The sequence below is a fragment of the Orbicella faveolata genome, unplaced genomic scaffold (assembly GCF_042242905.1).
Source record: "Orbicella faveolata isolate gen_17 unplaced genomic scaffold, um_ofav_v1 contig_15, whole genome shotgun sequence".
NCBI classification, from domain to species: domain Eukaryota; kingdom Metazoa; phylum Cnidaria; class Anthozoa; order Scleractinia; family Merulinidae; genus Orbicella; species Orbicella faveolata.
The window spans coordinates 7605243-7621614 of NW_028301542.1; the positions used below are offsets into that span (position 1 = coordinate 7605243).

Here is a 16372-nt window from a genome sequence, read left to right on the forward strand (position 1 = left end):
GTACAATGGTGACAATAAGTCCCGTTTCCAATCTCTGAACGACGTATCTTCCACCAAGGAATTTAATTATTTTTGTTTGCTAAATCTGACGATAAAAAGACATAAACTTGAGTTGTAAGGCTTGTGTGTTCGTCCAATGCTTAATAACTAAATCTTCCCACGATAAGGTATCACTGTTGGTTACCTAAAATAACTACTTTCCATACTAGAATGTTTGGTTCTTGAGAGTAAAGTTAACTGGCATAAAGTTGTCCTCTTGAAACAACTACTTTCTGGTGCCATGGCAACAAAAGGTTTTTTTTTTTTAAATGTATTTGGGGATAAGAACACTTTTTCTACCAAAGAATCTAATTATTTTTCTTTACAGTTTCTGAAGGACGAAAGTTCTCACAATTGAGCCGTGTATGCACACGCTCTTCTGTTGTTTAGTCATAACTCATAACTTGTCACGTGTAAGTAACGATAAGATATCACTATTGGTTACCTTAAATAGCCTTTCTCCAGCTAAGAATGCATCGGTCACTGAGAGGAAACTATGAATAACTAAAACACATTTTGCCTTTTGAAACACATTAGGGCTCTGTAATGGAGACAATAACTGTTTGAAATCACCATTTCGGGAGTAACAACATATCGTTTACCGAAGAATTTAATTATCCTTATTTAACGAAGTTGGAAAGGCATTCACAATTAAGCTGTGACTGCATACGCTCTTCCGTTGTCTATTTATTATCGCCAATGTGTAAGTAACGATACGGAATCGACACTACTGGTCACCTGAAATAAGTCCCTTTAGCTAAAAAAAAATGGATCGGTTCTTGGAGATACAAATGAAACTGGCAAGAAACTGGCATTTGGGCATATATATTTTTCCTGCGCAATGATGAAAAGAACCCGTTTAAAATAGCCATTTCAAGGGTAATAACATGACGTGCCCCAAGGAATTTAATCATTTCTTCTTTGAAGAAGTTGGAAAGGCATACAGTTGAGATGTTACTAATTTTGTAACTGCTAAACATGAAATTGACAGCTGTGTAGTTACAAGTATTATTGAAGCTGTCAACTGTCAACTCAAAAATGTAGAAAACACTCGCCTGCGGCTCATTTCACTCGTGCTCTCAAATGGCTGTCGTGTTTTGTCACAGTGTAATACGCGGCTTAGATTTAGTTAGCAAAAACTAAGCAGTTTCCCTTTTCGAAAAGGGAAACTGCTTAAATAGTTGTCGACAGCTACGCTTTTTCCGTGTCTTGAAATCATTGCTTTAATTGTCGACAACTGTCGAAACATGACACACATTTAAGCTTGCGCACAATTTTTTGAGCATGCGTAGTGAAAGTTAGTTCCCAAGCTCTTGCTGGCCTGACTTAGTTTTCTACTACTAACACTGTGATATATAAAATGCTCGCATTGGACACAATGAGTTGTAGATAACATTTAGTTGTAGATAACAAATAGTTGTCGACAACTAAATGTGTAGACCATGGAGGCCCCTATATTAGCAATGCAAGTTTTACCAGTTGTGGCCCGAGGAATAATTAAATACCTTGGCACACGATGATACATCACTATTTTTCATTTAGGCTGTTGTTACCATTTCCCAAGAGATCATTGATTTCAATGGTCAATTTTTTACTATGTGTAATGTATTTTACGGAACCAATCTGTTGATTGTTGGACACTGGTCATTTCACGTACCCAACAGTGATATCCAAGCGTTACTTACATAAGCAAGGAAACAATATAATTACTATATCTAGAGAGGAAGCTACATCAGCCTTGGCTGGTTTTCATGTGCGTCTTCTATTCTGCTTAAATTGGAATTTGGAAATTTGAGAAACTCAGCCCACGTATGGCACCGAGCCGAAATCGAAACCAGGCCACAATGGTGGGAGGTGTGCGTTCTGACTACTGCGCCATCTCACCTACCCAAACTATTATATGGTAGCACTGAGGAGTATACAAGTATACGAGTATGATTACGGAGCACAAAGTCCAGTTACCGTTAATAGCAACCATAATAAAATTCGAAAAAAGTCAGAGAGAAAAATGTGAGCAACTTAATTGTTATATCAAGCACTAACTTCACTCAGGCAAACCATTTTCTTAAATATTTTGGACGTCACTGGGGTGAACAGAATGTTCCCTAAGATCCGATCAAACATTTCGAACGCATTGTTGTTTTACCATGGGTACATGAATGTCTTGCAGCCCACAAGAAAGAAATGTAATCTATTTTTCAAGACAGATCGTCTAGATTGCTTTTACAGACACTCAAACTTGGTATCATAAAGAAACATTTTTACTTTCTCTAGCTCGACGAAAATTTTTTTTAATAATATAGGAGCCCTCTAGAGGACATATAATAGGAGCAAATGGCAGCAACAGATATCTTGACAGTTCTGGCGCAGGAAATACTTGTCCAATACACAGCTTTCAATTCCATTTTTAACAGTTGTTCATGTTCAACAGCTAAATTCTATGGCTTTCCAACTTCTTCAAATAAGAAATAATTAAATTCCTCGGGGGAAAAACATGTTGTTACCCTCGAAATGGCTACTTATAATCATTGCTCAGCAAAAAAAACAAAAAAAAAAAAAAAAATGCGCCCAATGGCCAGTTTCTTGCCAGTTTCATTTGTATGATACATCACTATTTTTTGGTGATTTCAAACAGCTATTGTCTCCATTACAGAGCCCTAATGTGTTTCAAAAGGCAAAGTTTGTTTCAGTTAGAGTTTCGTCTCAGTGACCGATCCATTCTTAGTTGGAAAGAGGTTATTTCAGGTAACCAATAGTGATATCTTATCGTTACTTATACGTGACAAGTAATGACTAAACAACAGAAGAGCGTGTGCATACATAGCTCAACTGTGAGAACTTTTGTCCTTTAGAAACTGCAAATAATAATAATTAGGTTCTTTGGTAGAAAAAGTGTTCTTTTCCCCAAATACATTATTAAAGAAAGAAAAAACCCTTTTGTTGCCATGGCACCAGAAGGTAGTCGTTTCATGAGGACAACTTTATGCCAGTTTACTTTACTCTCGAGAGCCAAACATTCTAGTATGGAAAGTAGTTACTTTAGGCAACCAATAGTGATACCTTATCGTGGGAAGATTTAGTTATTAAGCATTGAACGAACACACAAGCCTTACAACTCAAGTTCATGTCTTTTTAACGTCAGATTTAGCAAACAAAAATAATTAAATTCCTTGGTGGAAGATACGTCGCTCAGAGACTGCAAACGGGACTTATTGTCACCATTGTACGGAGAGTGATGTTTTTTAAAGGCCAATTAGTTCATGACATTTTTCCATCTATGTCTGTCAATCAACCTATTATTACATGAAAACTGGCTAATACCACAAAACAATGGACAGCAATTAAGGGCAATTTCAATAACATTTGTGTCGCAGGTTGAATTAAGAAAATTACTGAACCGAAAGGGTAACTCCCTTAGTAACACTTGACAAATCTGACTCAATGCTTAGCTCTTTGTCCTCTTTTGTTTAAACGCGTGGTCTGTAGGTCGTAATTTTTGTGCTTAAAATTAGCCTTAAACTTGGGTTTGGGAGTGCAAGAATGTGTGTTGGTTAGGGAATTAGTTCTGATTCACCTGAATGCTCTCGACATTTATATTCTTAGAAGGAATTTAGAGTTTTCTTCGCTCGGCGAAATTTTTCATTAAGTAAATATTTAGAAGGCTGCCCTAGGCAAATGTTGTTGGGCATAGGCTGTTACCAAGCTTCACAGGTGCAAGTAAGTTCTGGCAATACTGTCAACTGAACTTCAATGAAAATATTTTTCAATTGACAGCTGTCAATTTTAGATGTATTTGTTTAATGTTCAGAACTTCTTAAAAGGAGGGAAAGTCACAGGTAACATTCAACTCAGTTCTCCACAGAGAGCTAGCTTGTTAGGAAAGTTTTGCTGATCTCGGAAGAAGATTGATCTCAGAGGACAATATCGGAAGAGGATACTCTAACGCAGTAAGTTATTTATTTATCTATTTATTTTATTTATTTTATTTTTTTTGTAGATTTTACATCTTTAACAACCTTAGTAAACTGGAAGAAATATTTTCCGTTTTAAAAAACGGGGCGTTTTAATTCGTAGAATAATAAGGCTGCCAGGATTAAAATATCTCAGATAGCTAGGTGGGAATGAAGCCATTTGCTAAGAAACTCAATATCTATATCCCTTGTTGAAAACGTTTGAATAGTTGTTCACCCCTTTATTTTTTGTTATTGATAAAGCTCTTGCAGTTGACAAATGAAATGCAACGATTTTATACGACCTTATTTTCGAGGCGAGTCCGTTCAAATCCCTATAGCGGATTAGAGATCTTCTTTCAGTGTTCACGTACATGCGGTGGTGGAAACTCATTACCGTAGTTCAATGAAGGATGTGCAGTTTGATGCTTTGTTTCCATCACAGTTTTTCCACATTCTCATGATACACAATCGTCTCGTGAATTCGTTTCGGTATCGGAACTGTGATAGATCACGGGGATAATGCAGCCAAGATTTTAGAAAACTGTTTGTTGGACTTTCCAAAAAAAAAAAAAAGAATATCTATATGAAAAATGGCTCTCTTTTCAAGTTAGTTACATGATGTTAATATGGAAACCTTTGGCCTCAGGAATCAGCAAAGCATATTTTACTAAATAGTTATATCGTTACATGGATGAGAGCGCGGAAGGGATGAGTATAAGAAGGCTTGGTTTTTGTCCAGAGTGAACCCGCGGACGTTGATGGGGGTCGTAAGGTGGGATGATACTTTTGCTTTCGTTTCCCGTTGTCTGTTCATTTAACTCTCTCAGAAACTTTGATGTGTTGATCGCTTTGGGGCTTCGTTTGAGAGTGCCATTGTTTTTTTTCTTTTTTTTTTTTGTATGTGTGTGTGTTTTGTGTTTTGTTTTTGTTTTTGTTTGTTTGTTTGTTTGTTTTGTTTTGTTTTTAATTTATTACGTTATTTTATTAAGTTACAAACTATATAAATAGGAAAAACTAAACAAAATAATAAGAGGAAAATAGTAATAATATATAGATTTAGGCCAGCCTAAAAGCGTAGCTCTTGGGCCGGGTTGTTCAAAGCCCGATTAAGCTAACCCAGAAAAAGGGAGAATTTTGTTTTGAGTTTGGTAACTTTGCGGTGAGGTTTCTGTATATTGTTTGGCCTTCTGTTTTGAGTTTTAATAATCACCATATACACAAAACAGAACAGCAAAAAACATTTGTATAGAAGAAAACGTTATATTTCGATAAACTTTAATCCTGGGTTAGCATAAACCGGCTTCCGAACAATCCTGCCCTGTTTACAACAAGCTAACCCAATATGAGCCCGCGATCCAATCGATAACCAGCACTTGGTCAGCGGTCAACTTCAAAAGACACGTGACCTCGAGGAGCTGTAAACTTGAGCCCGCGATATGGTCGCGTGATACTGGTCAGTGGATAACTTGATTTAACAGGTGTCAATTGATCATAACATGGATGTCCAATATCAAGGAAGTACAGGGTAAACCAAGGCTGCATGTCTCTGTCAACCTATTATTTGGAGTATGGCCGCCATGTTGGGCAACTCCGCCGCCGCCGTCGTCGTCGTGCGTACGCGCCCACGAGCAATACCGCTAGCCACGATAACCATGAGAAAATCAACTCATGGGTTTCCTTTTCCTTCCTATATGAGTATGGGGCTCCGCTTGGCGGCCCTTCGGGCCGCCGGAGCTCCGCTATTACAACATAATACTTACAGTAAAATATGCTAGTTAAGACTATTACCTCGTTTAGTTTATGTAAGCTAAACAATGTAGTTTGTAAATGTCCATGGAATGCCACTGTTATTTCAAACTGCTATGAGAGTATTTTTAATAGAATTCCTCATCTTTCCAACTCTTTAAACAGCACTAATGAATTGGTACCTTCCGCCTCTATGATTTTATGTCAACTTTCTAATAATTTACGTTATATTTTGGCATCCTGAGAAAAGTTTGAAATTGGAGGTGGCAAACTAAAAAATGTTGGATTAAAAATGTGTAAATTTGCTTGTATCTCTGATTGTTGTTTTCGATATATTTATTGCGTCGTCTGTCCTGGAAGCAGAATTAAGAATAAACTAATCACATTGTTCGATTCCGTGGCTTGTGATTGGTTGGCTCTTTAGCTTCTGCTTCCGATTCCGGCAGTCCAGTTTTCACTGGATCATAAACGACGAGCTTATGACCCCGCTTACGATTTCGATTTTCGACTCTCACTAGGTCGTAATCGCTCTTAACTCTTGACTCCAACTGCGACTATGACTCCAACCCCGTCGCTAGTGGAAACCAGCCTTTAGTGTCACAATTAGGTTTCCAATCAGTCTCATGTCGCTTTAAAATAATTCCGCTATAAGCAAATCTATTTAACCCGCATATTTCATTTGTTTATTTTTCAAGGAATATGAAGTGCTTTGTTTTCTTCATAATAACTTGGGCCTTGGTGGCGTCATTTCCTCTCGATAAACACGCTCAGGTGAACATGCACAATATCTTTATATATCTGTGAAATTTATCGGGCAAGATCTGTAGTATGGAATTGTCTCGCGGAGAATTTTCAAACACATATTTTTTTGTTGTTGTTATTTAACAGGATGACGATCAAGGCAAAGACAAAGGTCCTGGTTAGTGCACAAGTGGGTTTTTTTTTTTTTTTTTTTTTTAGCATTTTCAGATTCAATATCTCTATTTGCGAGAACTGTCAAATTAGACTTCTCGTCAGCGGCTCCTGAGCTTACCCTTATGGTGGGTGAGCCAACAAGAGTTCAGAAAAAAAGATGACGCCATCGCCCTTTTACAGCATGTTTAGTGTTGTCAGTTCCAGACGCAAGCGACCGATTTGTTCTAAATTAAATTATTATAGAGAAACTCATCAAAATCGAAAAAAAAATTGTTACGCAACTTCTTTTTTCGTTACTATCGATTTAATGAAGCTCGAGTACAATTTATGATGCTAGTGCAATGTTATATAATCTAAAGCTAACAAGACAAGTCTCGACAGAGATAGATATGACAACATTTGTTCCATCAAATTTCGCAAGGCTGCCGAAGTTTTATGTCGTTTGGCAACACCCCAGGCACTTATGGTCCACATGCAGTGAACCAATGCTGGAAATGTCGCCGTCGGACACCCAAAATAGTGTAAATACCCACCGAAAATAAGGAGAACTACGGGTTTTACTTAGTTCTATTATGTCTTTTCTTTTTCTAGAAACCTGACTAAACGACCCACATGATATGTCGTTTGGCCATACCGGTAGCAATGTTGCTTTCGAGAAAGTTTGCCTGGGCCGTGCACTGTTCGTGAGAGTAATATACGCAGAAGAACTGGATATCACATTTAGAGATAACCTTGGGTATAAGGCCTACATGGAGGATTTGCTATTTTACCTTGATCTTCTCTTGTTCAATTGTACTATGTTTTTTTTTTCTTTCAGAAACGCGACTGAACGACCCACAGTACTACGGTGGCGGTATGTCGTTTGGCAACACTGGTGGTAACGTTGGCCAACAAGGAACCAACTCAGGGAATGTTGCTGTCGGACATCAGTTTAACCTCGGATATGGCCGACGAGGTTAGTTTTGCTTCTTGTACATGCAAATGTACGAGATATCAATAATAAATCTAGGTATAACTTGCCGAATATATAACTTAATTTCTTCTAGTAGGCTCTCAATACAGCATGAAAAGGTTTCTCCGCTTCGGTCTTGGGATTTATACCCAGCTTTTGGAAAAAAAACACACACACACACACACACACAAAGTGGCACACCAGGCGATAGCTGAGTGCGTCATTATTGTTCTTACCACATTTTGATGTCCTCTGTAATCTCACTATTACTGAACAGACGCACGGCCAAGCATAAAAGCGGAGCTCCTGATTGCAATAATTAACCATAAAGGAAAAAGACGATTTGTTTTTCCTTGGATCAGAAACTATATATATATATATATATATATATATATATATATATATATATATATATATATTCTTTTTTTGAGTAGAACGTATTCCGTAAAGCGCTCAACTCAATCGATTGAGGAGCATCAACTATAACTAATGTTGCTGTAAGGATTACATTTCTTGAGAATTTTCCATTTAATCAGGAACGGTTTCTTTGCGTCTTGTCAGTTCCAAACATATCTGGAGAGTTCTGTCTCATTTTTTCACAAAACATCCTTTCGACACTCGAACAGAAAAAATGAGTCAACTTTTACCTTTATTAGCGTTTAGTTGGTTTTGTTCAACGAACAAGGGAAAAAAGGAAAAAAAATTCTTCATATATCTTTCTTGCTAAGTCCGTACAAAATCATTTTTCCCGATCTTAGAAGCGTAGTATATAAACCTATCGATAATAAGGAGAACTACGGGTTTTAGTGAATTATATTATGTCCTTTTCATAGAAACACGACTGAACGACCCACAGTACCTTCCATACACCCCTTATATCCCGTATATTGGCAAACGTCAGATGACGTTTGGGGCCACCGGTGGCAATGTTGGCCAACAGGGAACCAACTCAGGGAATGTTGCTGTGGGACATCAATGGAACGGCCGACGAGAACTAGGTGGGGTACTGAAACTTGTAAATACCAGTATAATCAATAAGTTTTCGTCAAGCTATTTCGCCACTATTCCTGTGCACATAAAGTGTTTGTGATCTGTTTTCATGTTCATGATTAATCTTCTTGTTTTGTCTGCTTAGTACGCGAAATACAAAAAGCCGCCTATGTTTATAGAAAACTACGGGCTATTGTTCAATTGTAACAGGAGCCATAATCGGGGACGGAGACCGTAAGTCTTGGGATCCGCGCGCACCTATGATATGGGACAATTTTTCTAGTGTTAGAACAAATTGCGCCATCCTGACGTCATATATCCGCGCGGATCCACGCACATGTCGGGGGCTCTTGCGTGGATGTTGTCACGTTGCGTGATCAAATGGTGAGAGTTGAGAGACCTTGAGAGATTATCTTGCGTATTTTACTCAGCGAAGGCACGGAATAAAGCAGGGAATACGAAGCAGGGCGCTTATATGTAGTTTTATGCTCTGAGCTAACAGAAAAGGTGGGTTTTGCAGGGTCGAAAACAAGACTTCAATCTCCCGCTGGGAATGGATAATAAGATCTGCTCGCGCTAGTTGTAAGCTTACGCGTATGCTTTTTCGTTTGTTATGACTTAAGAATATAGCAAGAAAACTCTCTACTCTGGTATCGAGTTAATTTGTGAGTTTCTCAGACAATGGTTAATCATAACCAAAACCTGTTTTGATGGTTTCTTATTGTTTCTGCTTGTTTGGTGAGTTTGCAAAAGTTTTTGAAAGGAAAGTCTGACGCGTACAATTAGCTCATTTGCATAGTGCAGCTCTTGCACTTTCAAGTCCGAGTCGGTGTTTTCAGTTGTCAACAAATCTTGACAAAGATTTCTTTCGTTATCGTTTGTGCTGAGATGCTGCAACAAATTTCACGAACGCAAAAAGGCTACTAACATCATGTGTGTCTCTTCAACATAAGCATAGTGAAGTTTTACACTGCGAAAATGAAAATAGACAAGGAGTTTTGATAACTCGATCAACAAAATCGAAATCGTTATTTGAAGTTGATTAAAGAAAGCGTCATCGTACATCTCATACCTTGCTGATTATTTCTGCTTTATTCGCATATTTTCAGCTTAGCTTTTAATATGTTCTCAAACATTTATCAATCTTAAACATATTTAAAATCTATAGAGTTATTGTTTGAGTTCGATGTACGTTTTCACACGAAAGTGCGGCGAAAGTACAATTTGTCATGTTTACTGAATGTACAAAACACGCATTGGCGGGCGCTCTCGCTCATCGACAACAGAGAATTTACTGGATTTTTACACGAATAAAACTGAGCAGTATCTACGGACGTAAAGTTATTGGGCCTTGATGAAACATCAAGCGTTGCTTACAATTCAGGCGAAACTCGAACTAGCAAATTTTGTTTTACTTTTCGCTTGCGATAGACTGGCAAATTCCTCGCAAGCGAGTGGCAAGAGGAGCTAGGAGACTATGAAGTCCTGAAGCTCTGCTATATCTAAATATATCCTAGCTAGTTTTTTGCTGTGTAATGGAAAAGCTGTTAATCTTCAACATATGTGAAATTTAAAGTGGGGTAATGTACAGCTCATGTAAAAGAGGCATCCGTCGGAACACAACTTGGTCAGCGATATATATCTAAGCTTAAAGCGGAACATACCTAAATTCGACACTGTCTTACTTCACTCAAACTGGAGCAGCTTACGACGAAAATACTTATGCAAAATTCCAGCAGACGTAAACGCGATGAGTTTTGGGCCAAAAACATGAAAAATGTCGGGAATTTCGGACGCCATTTCCCCCGCGCGACATCCGCAAATATCCTCGCAGCATGTACGCGCGTGTACCGCAGGCGATGGCGCAATTTGTTCTAAAAATAGAATTATTGTCCCATATCATGGGGACAACCCCGATAATAAAAATGGCGCGCGCTTACGGTCTCCGGCCCCAATTATGGCTCCTGATTGTAATAAATGGCTTTTCATTTAACAGAGGCACGCTCACTTTACCTTCCGGAACCATACATCCCAGAAATCCCGGAGCCATACATCCCAGAAATCCCGGAGCCATATATCCCGTATTACAAACGTCAGATGACGTTTGGGGCCACCGCTGGCAATGTTGGCCAACAAGGAACCAACTCAGGGAATGTTGCTGTTGGACATCAACTGAACGGCCGAAAATGAATGCAGATTCCTTTCCTGGACATGCAAAACGGTTTCAGTTGTAGTTTAGTAGATACTTGGGTTAATGTTAACTGAACACATGCAAGAAGAACTAATTGTAGAAGTAGTACGACAATAAAAGGGGTTTTAAAAGCAGTTTGACTGTTTGTTTGATGAGCTTTGCTTTGATTGGTCTTGCATTGGGATTGCATTGTGGAAAGGTTAGGGCAAGAAAAAGATGCCGAGAATGTTACAGAAAACTGGATCCAAAAGTGTCACAAGATGCAGCTAGTCTAATTGAAAACTGAACATATATCAGTGTTAATGTGCCTTACCCGTGTTAATGTGTCTTGAAACTACTACTTCTTGGCCGTTTGAAAAATACAACTATCGCAGTTTAATTTACATGTAAAATTTCAAATGATTTTAGAGGGTCATAACACTTCTGGTATACGAATCTCTCAACAAATAAAAGGTTCTAAAGGAAGAGCTATGCTATAGGTATATCATATCTAAGGAGCCGTTTACATGGAGGAGGGTGCCTCGGGGGGATAGGGTCACCATATGTAGTAGGGTTTCCCTTCTCTTTTGTTTGATGCGGTTCGTTCTACATGCAAGATAGGGTGGCCCTAGGGGGTAGGGTGCCCCTAGGGGCTAGGGTTGACTTTTGTTGACATAAGCCCATGAAGAACGGAACGGTAGGGCTGGCTCGGGGGGTTAGGGCTATGTCTTGTTATGATAAGGCCGCTGACCACCAAGTAAAAGGCGCGAAATCTCAGTAAGAATTCAACATGGCTACGAACAACATTTCTAAAGGTGAATTATTTCGCCGCTATCAGCTGCAGAAAAGCTTAGAATACGAGGAGGAAGATCAAAACGAGGAGCAGTTAGAATTCAACGACCAACTGGAAAGCGGCAAAGACAGACATGGAGAGCAAGCGTTCGCCTGTGAAGAAGAAGAAGCCGCGAAGACTAGCACGTGTTCAAATGAAGCTTCGACCAAGAAACGTAAAAAAATGCAAAAGCAGGCAATAAGCAAGAATGTTAAGAAGTTTGCATAGACGGAAGATAATGTGGAAGATCTTCTGAAGTACATAAACGATTGTAAGACAAATTGTGACTTCAAAGGAATTGATTTTGAAGCAGATCTTGCTACTTTGTATGCTGTGGTGCGAAAATGCATGGCTCGTCATTATCCTTTAGATTTTGGTCCGGAGGAAGTCACTCTCCCAGAAAAAGAGCTCAAGAATATGAACAAGGAAGAGGACAACAAATACATTTCGGAAAGTGAGGCAGAAAAGGCGCTAATAAAGAGTGGGTGTTCCAGAATCAAGGAAAAGACCAAGGCTTTAAGGCAAGATTATCGCAACGCCGTTAACAAAGGCTCACGAAGCGGGAGCGGGCGCATTGTGAAAGAGCATTACGATTTTTTGACAGACATTTGGGGAGGATCACCAGCCACGACTGCGTTATCGTTTGGAATCGACGGTGATTCACTTGGCCCAAATGAAAGCGATAGCTTAAACGAGTCCTCTGATACACAAAGCCGTAGCTCTACCCCCAACACCAGTCACCATGATGGTAAGCTTTTAAAATAAATACTGTGTAATATGTTGCAAAACACACAAACTTTGAATCTCCTTTTCAGATTTGGGGTAGTGGTGTAATTATAGACGTTGCTCTCCTGCAATATCTGATGCAAGTCAAATGAGAGTCCTGTCCAAATAGGTCTCTGAGGATCTTACTTCTGCTTGTTCATGCATGCCATATCTTATCAAGACACCCTATCCCCTCCCTTATCATCTTATGATTTCCAGGCAGTTCTAAACTCTGCTCATAGTAGATAGAGCGGATTTCAGATGAGTGTCGAAAACTAAACGCAAGTACAAAACCACAACCACTAGCCTATCAGGAGCAGAAGTAATTCAACAACAAACCAATCATGAGGCAAAGTGAAGGCTGGTTAATTCTCACTGCAACGCAAGCACAAGGATATTGAACTCATACATTTTCCTTTATGTGGTTCACACTAGAATGCAAGAGCAGATGGAAGCGCAAGGAAATCAAGACGTTGCACTTGCACTTGCACTTGCGTCGCTTTGATTCACACTTGTCTTGCGCTTGAATGTTGCGCTTGTAATTGCGTTCCAGTGAGAACCAGCCTTTAGTTGTTTAGTCATGACGGAGAACATTGCATGGTTTGATAGTTCACAATTTGATTGGCTGAAATGCAAAACAGTCTGCTCTCAACCAATAGAAACGCTGACAAAACACAAGCCTGACTTTTATTTCTGACACTCATCTGAAATCCGCTCTATCATGACTATTTGAGTCTTTATACCAGAAGCCTAACAATTTCATCACTGTATTTTGAAGAGCAAAGTTGCTGGATTGGACACTAGCAGATCAGATTTTTCTGGCTTTTATGTGTGGAATGTGGAGATACCACAGTCCGCACTTTTAACCCCTTAACCCCCCCCCCCCCCCCCCCGCGTCCAGGCCTCTTTTGCACATCTATTCAAATATTTATATTACTATCAAAACTGGTATAGTTTCAATCAAGCCATCAAGCCTACAGGCTGCAAATTTCCCAACTTTTCAGCCATTTTGCGACAGAAATTTTCAGCCCGTGTGCTTGAAATTTTATTGGCCCAATTGAAACTAACTGTTTTCATACTATGGTTACTTGGAAAAGTAAAGTGCACCCATGATGGCTCACTGTTCTAGTTACATCATTTGTATAATCTATTGACACTACAGTTTTCACCTTCAGACCCCACATCAAATGACAATGAGCCTGAGCATGGGAAGAATGTAATACCGCAATCAATGATCCCCAAACTTGTTGATAATAAACGGAAACACATGGAAAAAAGACTTTCACAAGCACAAAGGGACCAAGTCCTTATGAATAGTGCAAAAGAAGATGTTATAATGAAAAAGAGCATGATGGAAATGTTCGAAAAATCAAACAAAACTCTAGAGGATTCTATTACCAAGATGACAACATGTCTTACTTCTCTGGGGGAAGGCATTGCGGCTGGGATGCAGATGTTAGCTATGGCTTTATCCCAGAATCAAGCTCCTGCTCCTCACCATCCAGGACCTGCATTTCCAGTAACACAAGCCCAGCCAAATATGTATCCTGGCCATTACAGTGGTTATGTGCAACATAACCATCAATTCACCAGTAGCACTAGTACCAGAAATCAGTCATCACTACCAACCACTCATGGGGCTGTAAGCGCAGCTAATCAGACCTTGTATGACTTTGGGGATGATGGCAGTATGTACAACAGCAGATCATGAGGAAAACTCTGTACCATATGACTTTTTTTTGTTGAGTTTACTAGAGTGTTTGACAATGGTTTCCTATCCACTGTGAAGCAAATTATTCAGTGAAAGGCAAAACCCTGTCACAATCATTATATGTTCCAATTACGAATGTATGCAATCAGCATAATTATGCAGCTCAAGTTGTAATAGATTGTGAGATACATGACAACACACAGATTAATAATATTTTTAAATTTTGATAATCAATTATTTTATTGTTCCAGTTGAAGATGTATCAGCATAATTTTATTAAGTTTTAGATTGTGAGATACATGATGACACACAGAGATTGATAATATATTTTAATTTTGACTATCACAAATATCTTGTATACAGTACGTTCCAGTTGTTGAAAATATATATCAACATAATTATGTCAGATACATGATGAAACACAGAGATTAAAGGCACTATTACAAGGGGCAATGTTTTCTGAAACTTGTCTTGCAATGGCATTGGGAGACAAGTTGCACAAACCATTGCAGTGCATAACATGCTCTGTAATGCCCAAGACGAGTTGCTGCAATGCATTGGGAAAGTAGAACCAAATTCATAGAAAACATTGCACCGTGTAACAGCGCCTTAATAATGTATTGTACTTTTGACAATCACAAATTATTTATATTATTATCAAACAACATAATATTAATAACTAATTGAATTGATTGAACTGAAATTTAATAATTGAGCAATAACAGAGCTGAAATTGAATGAAAGAACAATGAAGGAAGTAAAATTGAGTATATGAAAAATTGAAACCCAAATCTGTTACTGCTTTTAAGCATTGAAATGCATCAGTTCTCAAAATTGCTGCATTTACGATATGGCCTGATACCTGGCAAAGCCCCCCCCCCTCCCCCCCCCCCAAAAAAAATCCCCCTCCCTAATAGCATTACATTACATTCCAATTAGGAACTCGGAAGGGAGAAAGAAGCTAGTAATCAATGAGGAATGTGCTCTCTATAAAAAAGAGTAATAATGTCCCTGGTGCTTGTTCCCTCAGCAGTGTTGAATGAATAAAGCCTGTCAGGAGCAATATTGGGCTGCATCCTCTCATTTGCAAGCTGCCGTGCTACTGCCTCATCCTCCAACTGGGCACCATGCTTTTCACAAAAGTTATGGAGCACAAAACAGGCATATACTATGTTTTGGAACAAATGTCAACCCTAAGTCAATTCTTTTATTAAGAATCTGCCATCTTGCTTTCAGACGCCCAAATGCACATCCTATGGGGTTTCTTGCACTTCTCAGCATGTTATTGAAAATGACTTCCTCATTGGTACGGGGACTAGCAAATTCTTTCATGCAGTATGGTAATAATGGGTATGCTGGGTCTCCAAGAAGTGTAACAGGAATTTTGTCATGGCCAGGAAGAAGCTCTTTGTATATCATGGGTAACTTTTCTTCTCGTAGCAACCTGTTAATTAGTGAATTCCCAAACACCCTACCATCGTGCACACTCCCTGGCCATTTCACTTCAACGTCAATAAACATTCCTCTCCAATCACAAACGGCTTGTGCATTAAGGGTGTATTTTTGTTTATAACTAAAATAATCATGGGGGTTTTCCGTTGGCTGCATAATAGCGATATGTGTTCCATCAACGCAACCGAACGCCTGTGGAAATCCGTATTTGTTTTCCATTCCTCTGAGAAGATGTGCCATTTCTCTGGTGTTAGTGGGGAGTTTGATGTAATTAGGTCCCATTACTTGAGTAATAGTCTCACATACCTTCCGAATAACCACGGAAACCGTGCTTACTGAAATGCCAAAAGTATTGCCTGTCATCAAGAGTGATCCTTGGTCTTTCAAGAAATATAACGTAACAGCAATTTGCTTTTCGACTGAAAGCACATCAAGGCCACGTGGGCTTCTGCCAGGTCGAAGATATGGAGCCAATTCGTCGGCCAGTGTCATAAAAACGCCACGATCCATTCGAAAATTCTTTTTCCACTCCGATTCTGGTAAAATTCCATTGAATAGATTGAGCCACCACTGCTCTGTTCGCCCAGGTTTTCGCCAAATTCTTCCTCGGCGGCAGGCTTGTCTCGGAGCGTTTCGAAGTCGGGCCACGGCAATATCATACTGGTTAGCGATTTGAAAGCCAACCATTTGAAGACGACGTTTTTCAAGAATCAAATATGTTAAAATCAATCCACACAACTGAAAAGCAGCGGCCAAAGATGAGAGAGTGACAAGAATTGCGTTTGCCGCCGAAATTTGTCTGTGATCCGCCATTTTGTCTGTTGACTAAACTTAGCGACCATCTCTT

The 16372-nt window shown here is 39.1% G+C and overlaps 2 protein-coding genes across 3 annotated transcripts in view; both read left to right on the plus strand.

Annotated features, from left to right (window-relative positions):
* The window catches only part of LOC149113336 (uncharacterized), a 95125-nt gene extending 84205 nt beyond the window's left edge, over positions 1 to 10920 (plus strand). Inside the window, exons 1-6 of one of the 2 annotated variants that reach the window (XM_089288251.1) lie at positions 3877 to 3986; positions 6434 to 6509; positions 6627 to 6657; positions 7471 to 7608; positions 8439 to 8603; positions 10592 to 10920. In XM_089288251.1, coding sequence (XP_089144377.1) covers positions 6438 to 6509; positions 6627 to 6657; positions 7471 to 7608; positions 8439 to 8603; positions 10592 to 10785 — 600 coding nt within the window. In that variant the 5' untranslated portion in view covers positions 3877 to 3986; positions 6434 to 6437 and the 3' untranslated portion in view covers positions 10786 to 10920. Of the gene's footprint in view, positions 1 to 3876; positions 3987 to 6433; positions 6510 to 6626; positions 6658 to 7470; positions 7609 to 8438; positions 8604 to 10591 lie in introns of those variants that run through there. The other variant, XM_089288250.1, reaches the window with a different exon arrangement.
* A 635-nt stretch (positions 10921 to 11555) lies between these two features.
* LOC149113347 (uncharacterized) lies at positions 11556 to 14858 on the plus strand. Its single transcript, XM_089288461.1, has 3 exons — positions 11556 to 11772; positions 11893 to 12345; positions 13538 to 14858. Exons 1-3 carry the CDS (start codon positions 11556 to 11558, stop codon positions 14071 to 14073), a joined length of 1206 nt encoding a protein of 401 aa, XP_089144587.1. The 3' UTR covers positions 14074 to 14858.
* The last annotated feature ends 1514 nt before the right edge of the window (positions 14859 to 16372 follow it).

Bases quoted from the DNA above. Each gene is read 5' to 3' on its own strand.
- LOC149113347 (XM_089288461.1), top strand. From the start codon at position 11,556: ATGGCTACGAACAACATTTCTAAAGGTGAATTATTTCGCCGCTATCAG. The intron at 11,773-11,892 runs GTAAAAAAATGC...GTGACTTCAAAG, and splicing joins TGAAGCTTCGACCAAGAAAC to GAATTGATTTTGAAGCAGAT. The intron at 12,346-13,537 runs GTAAGCTTTTAA...TTTCACCTTCAG, and splicing joins CAACACCAGTCACCATGATG to ACCCCACATCAAATGACAAT.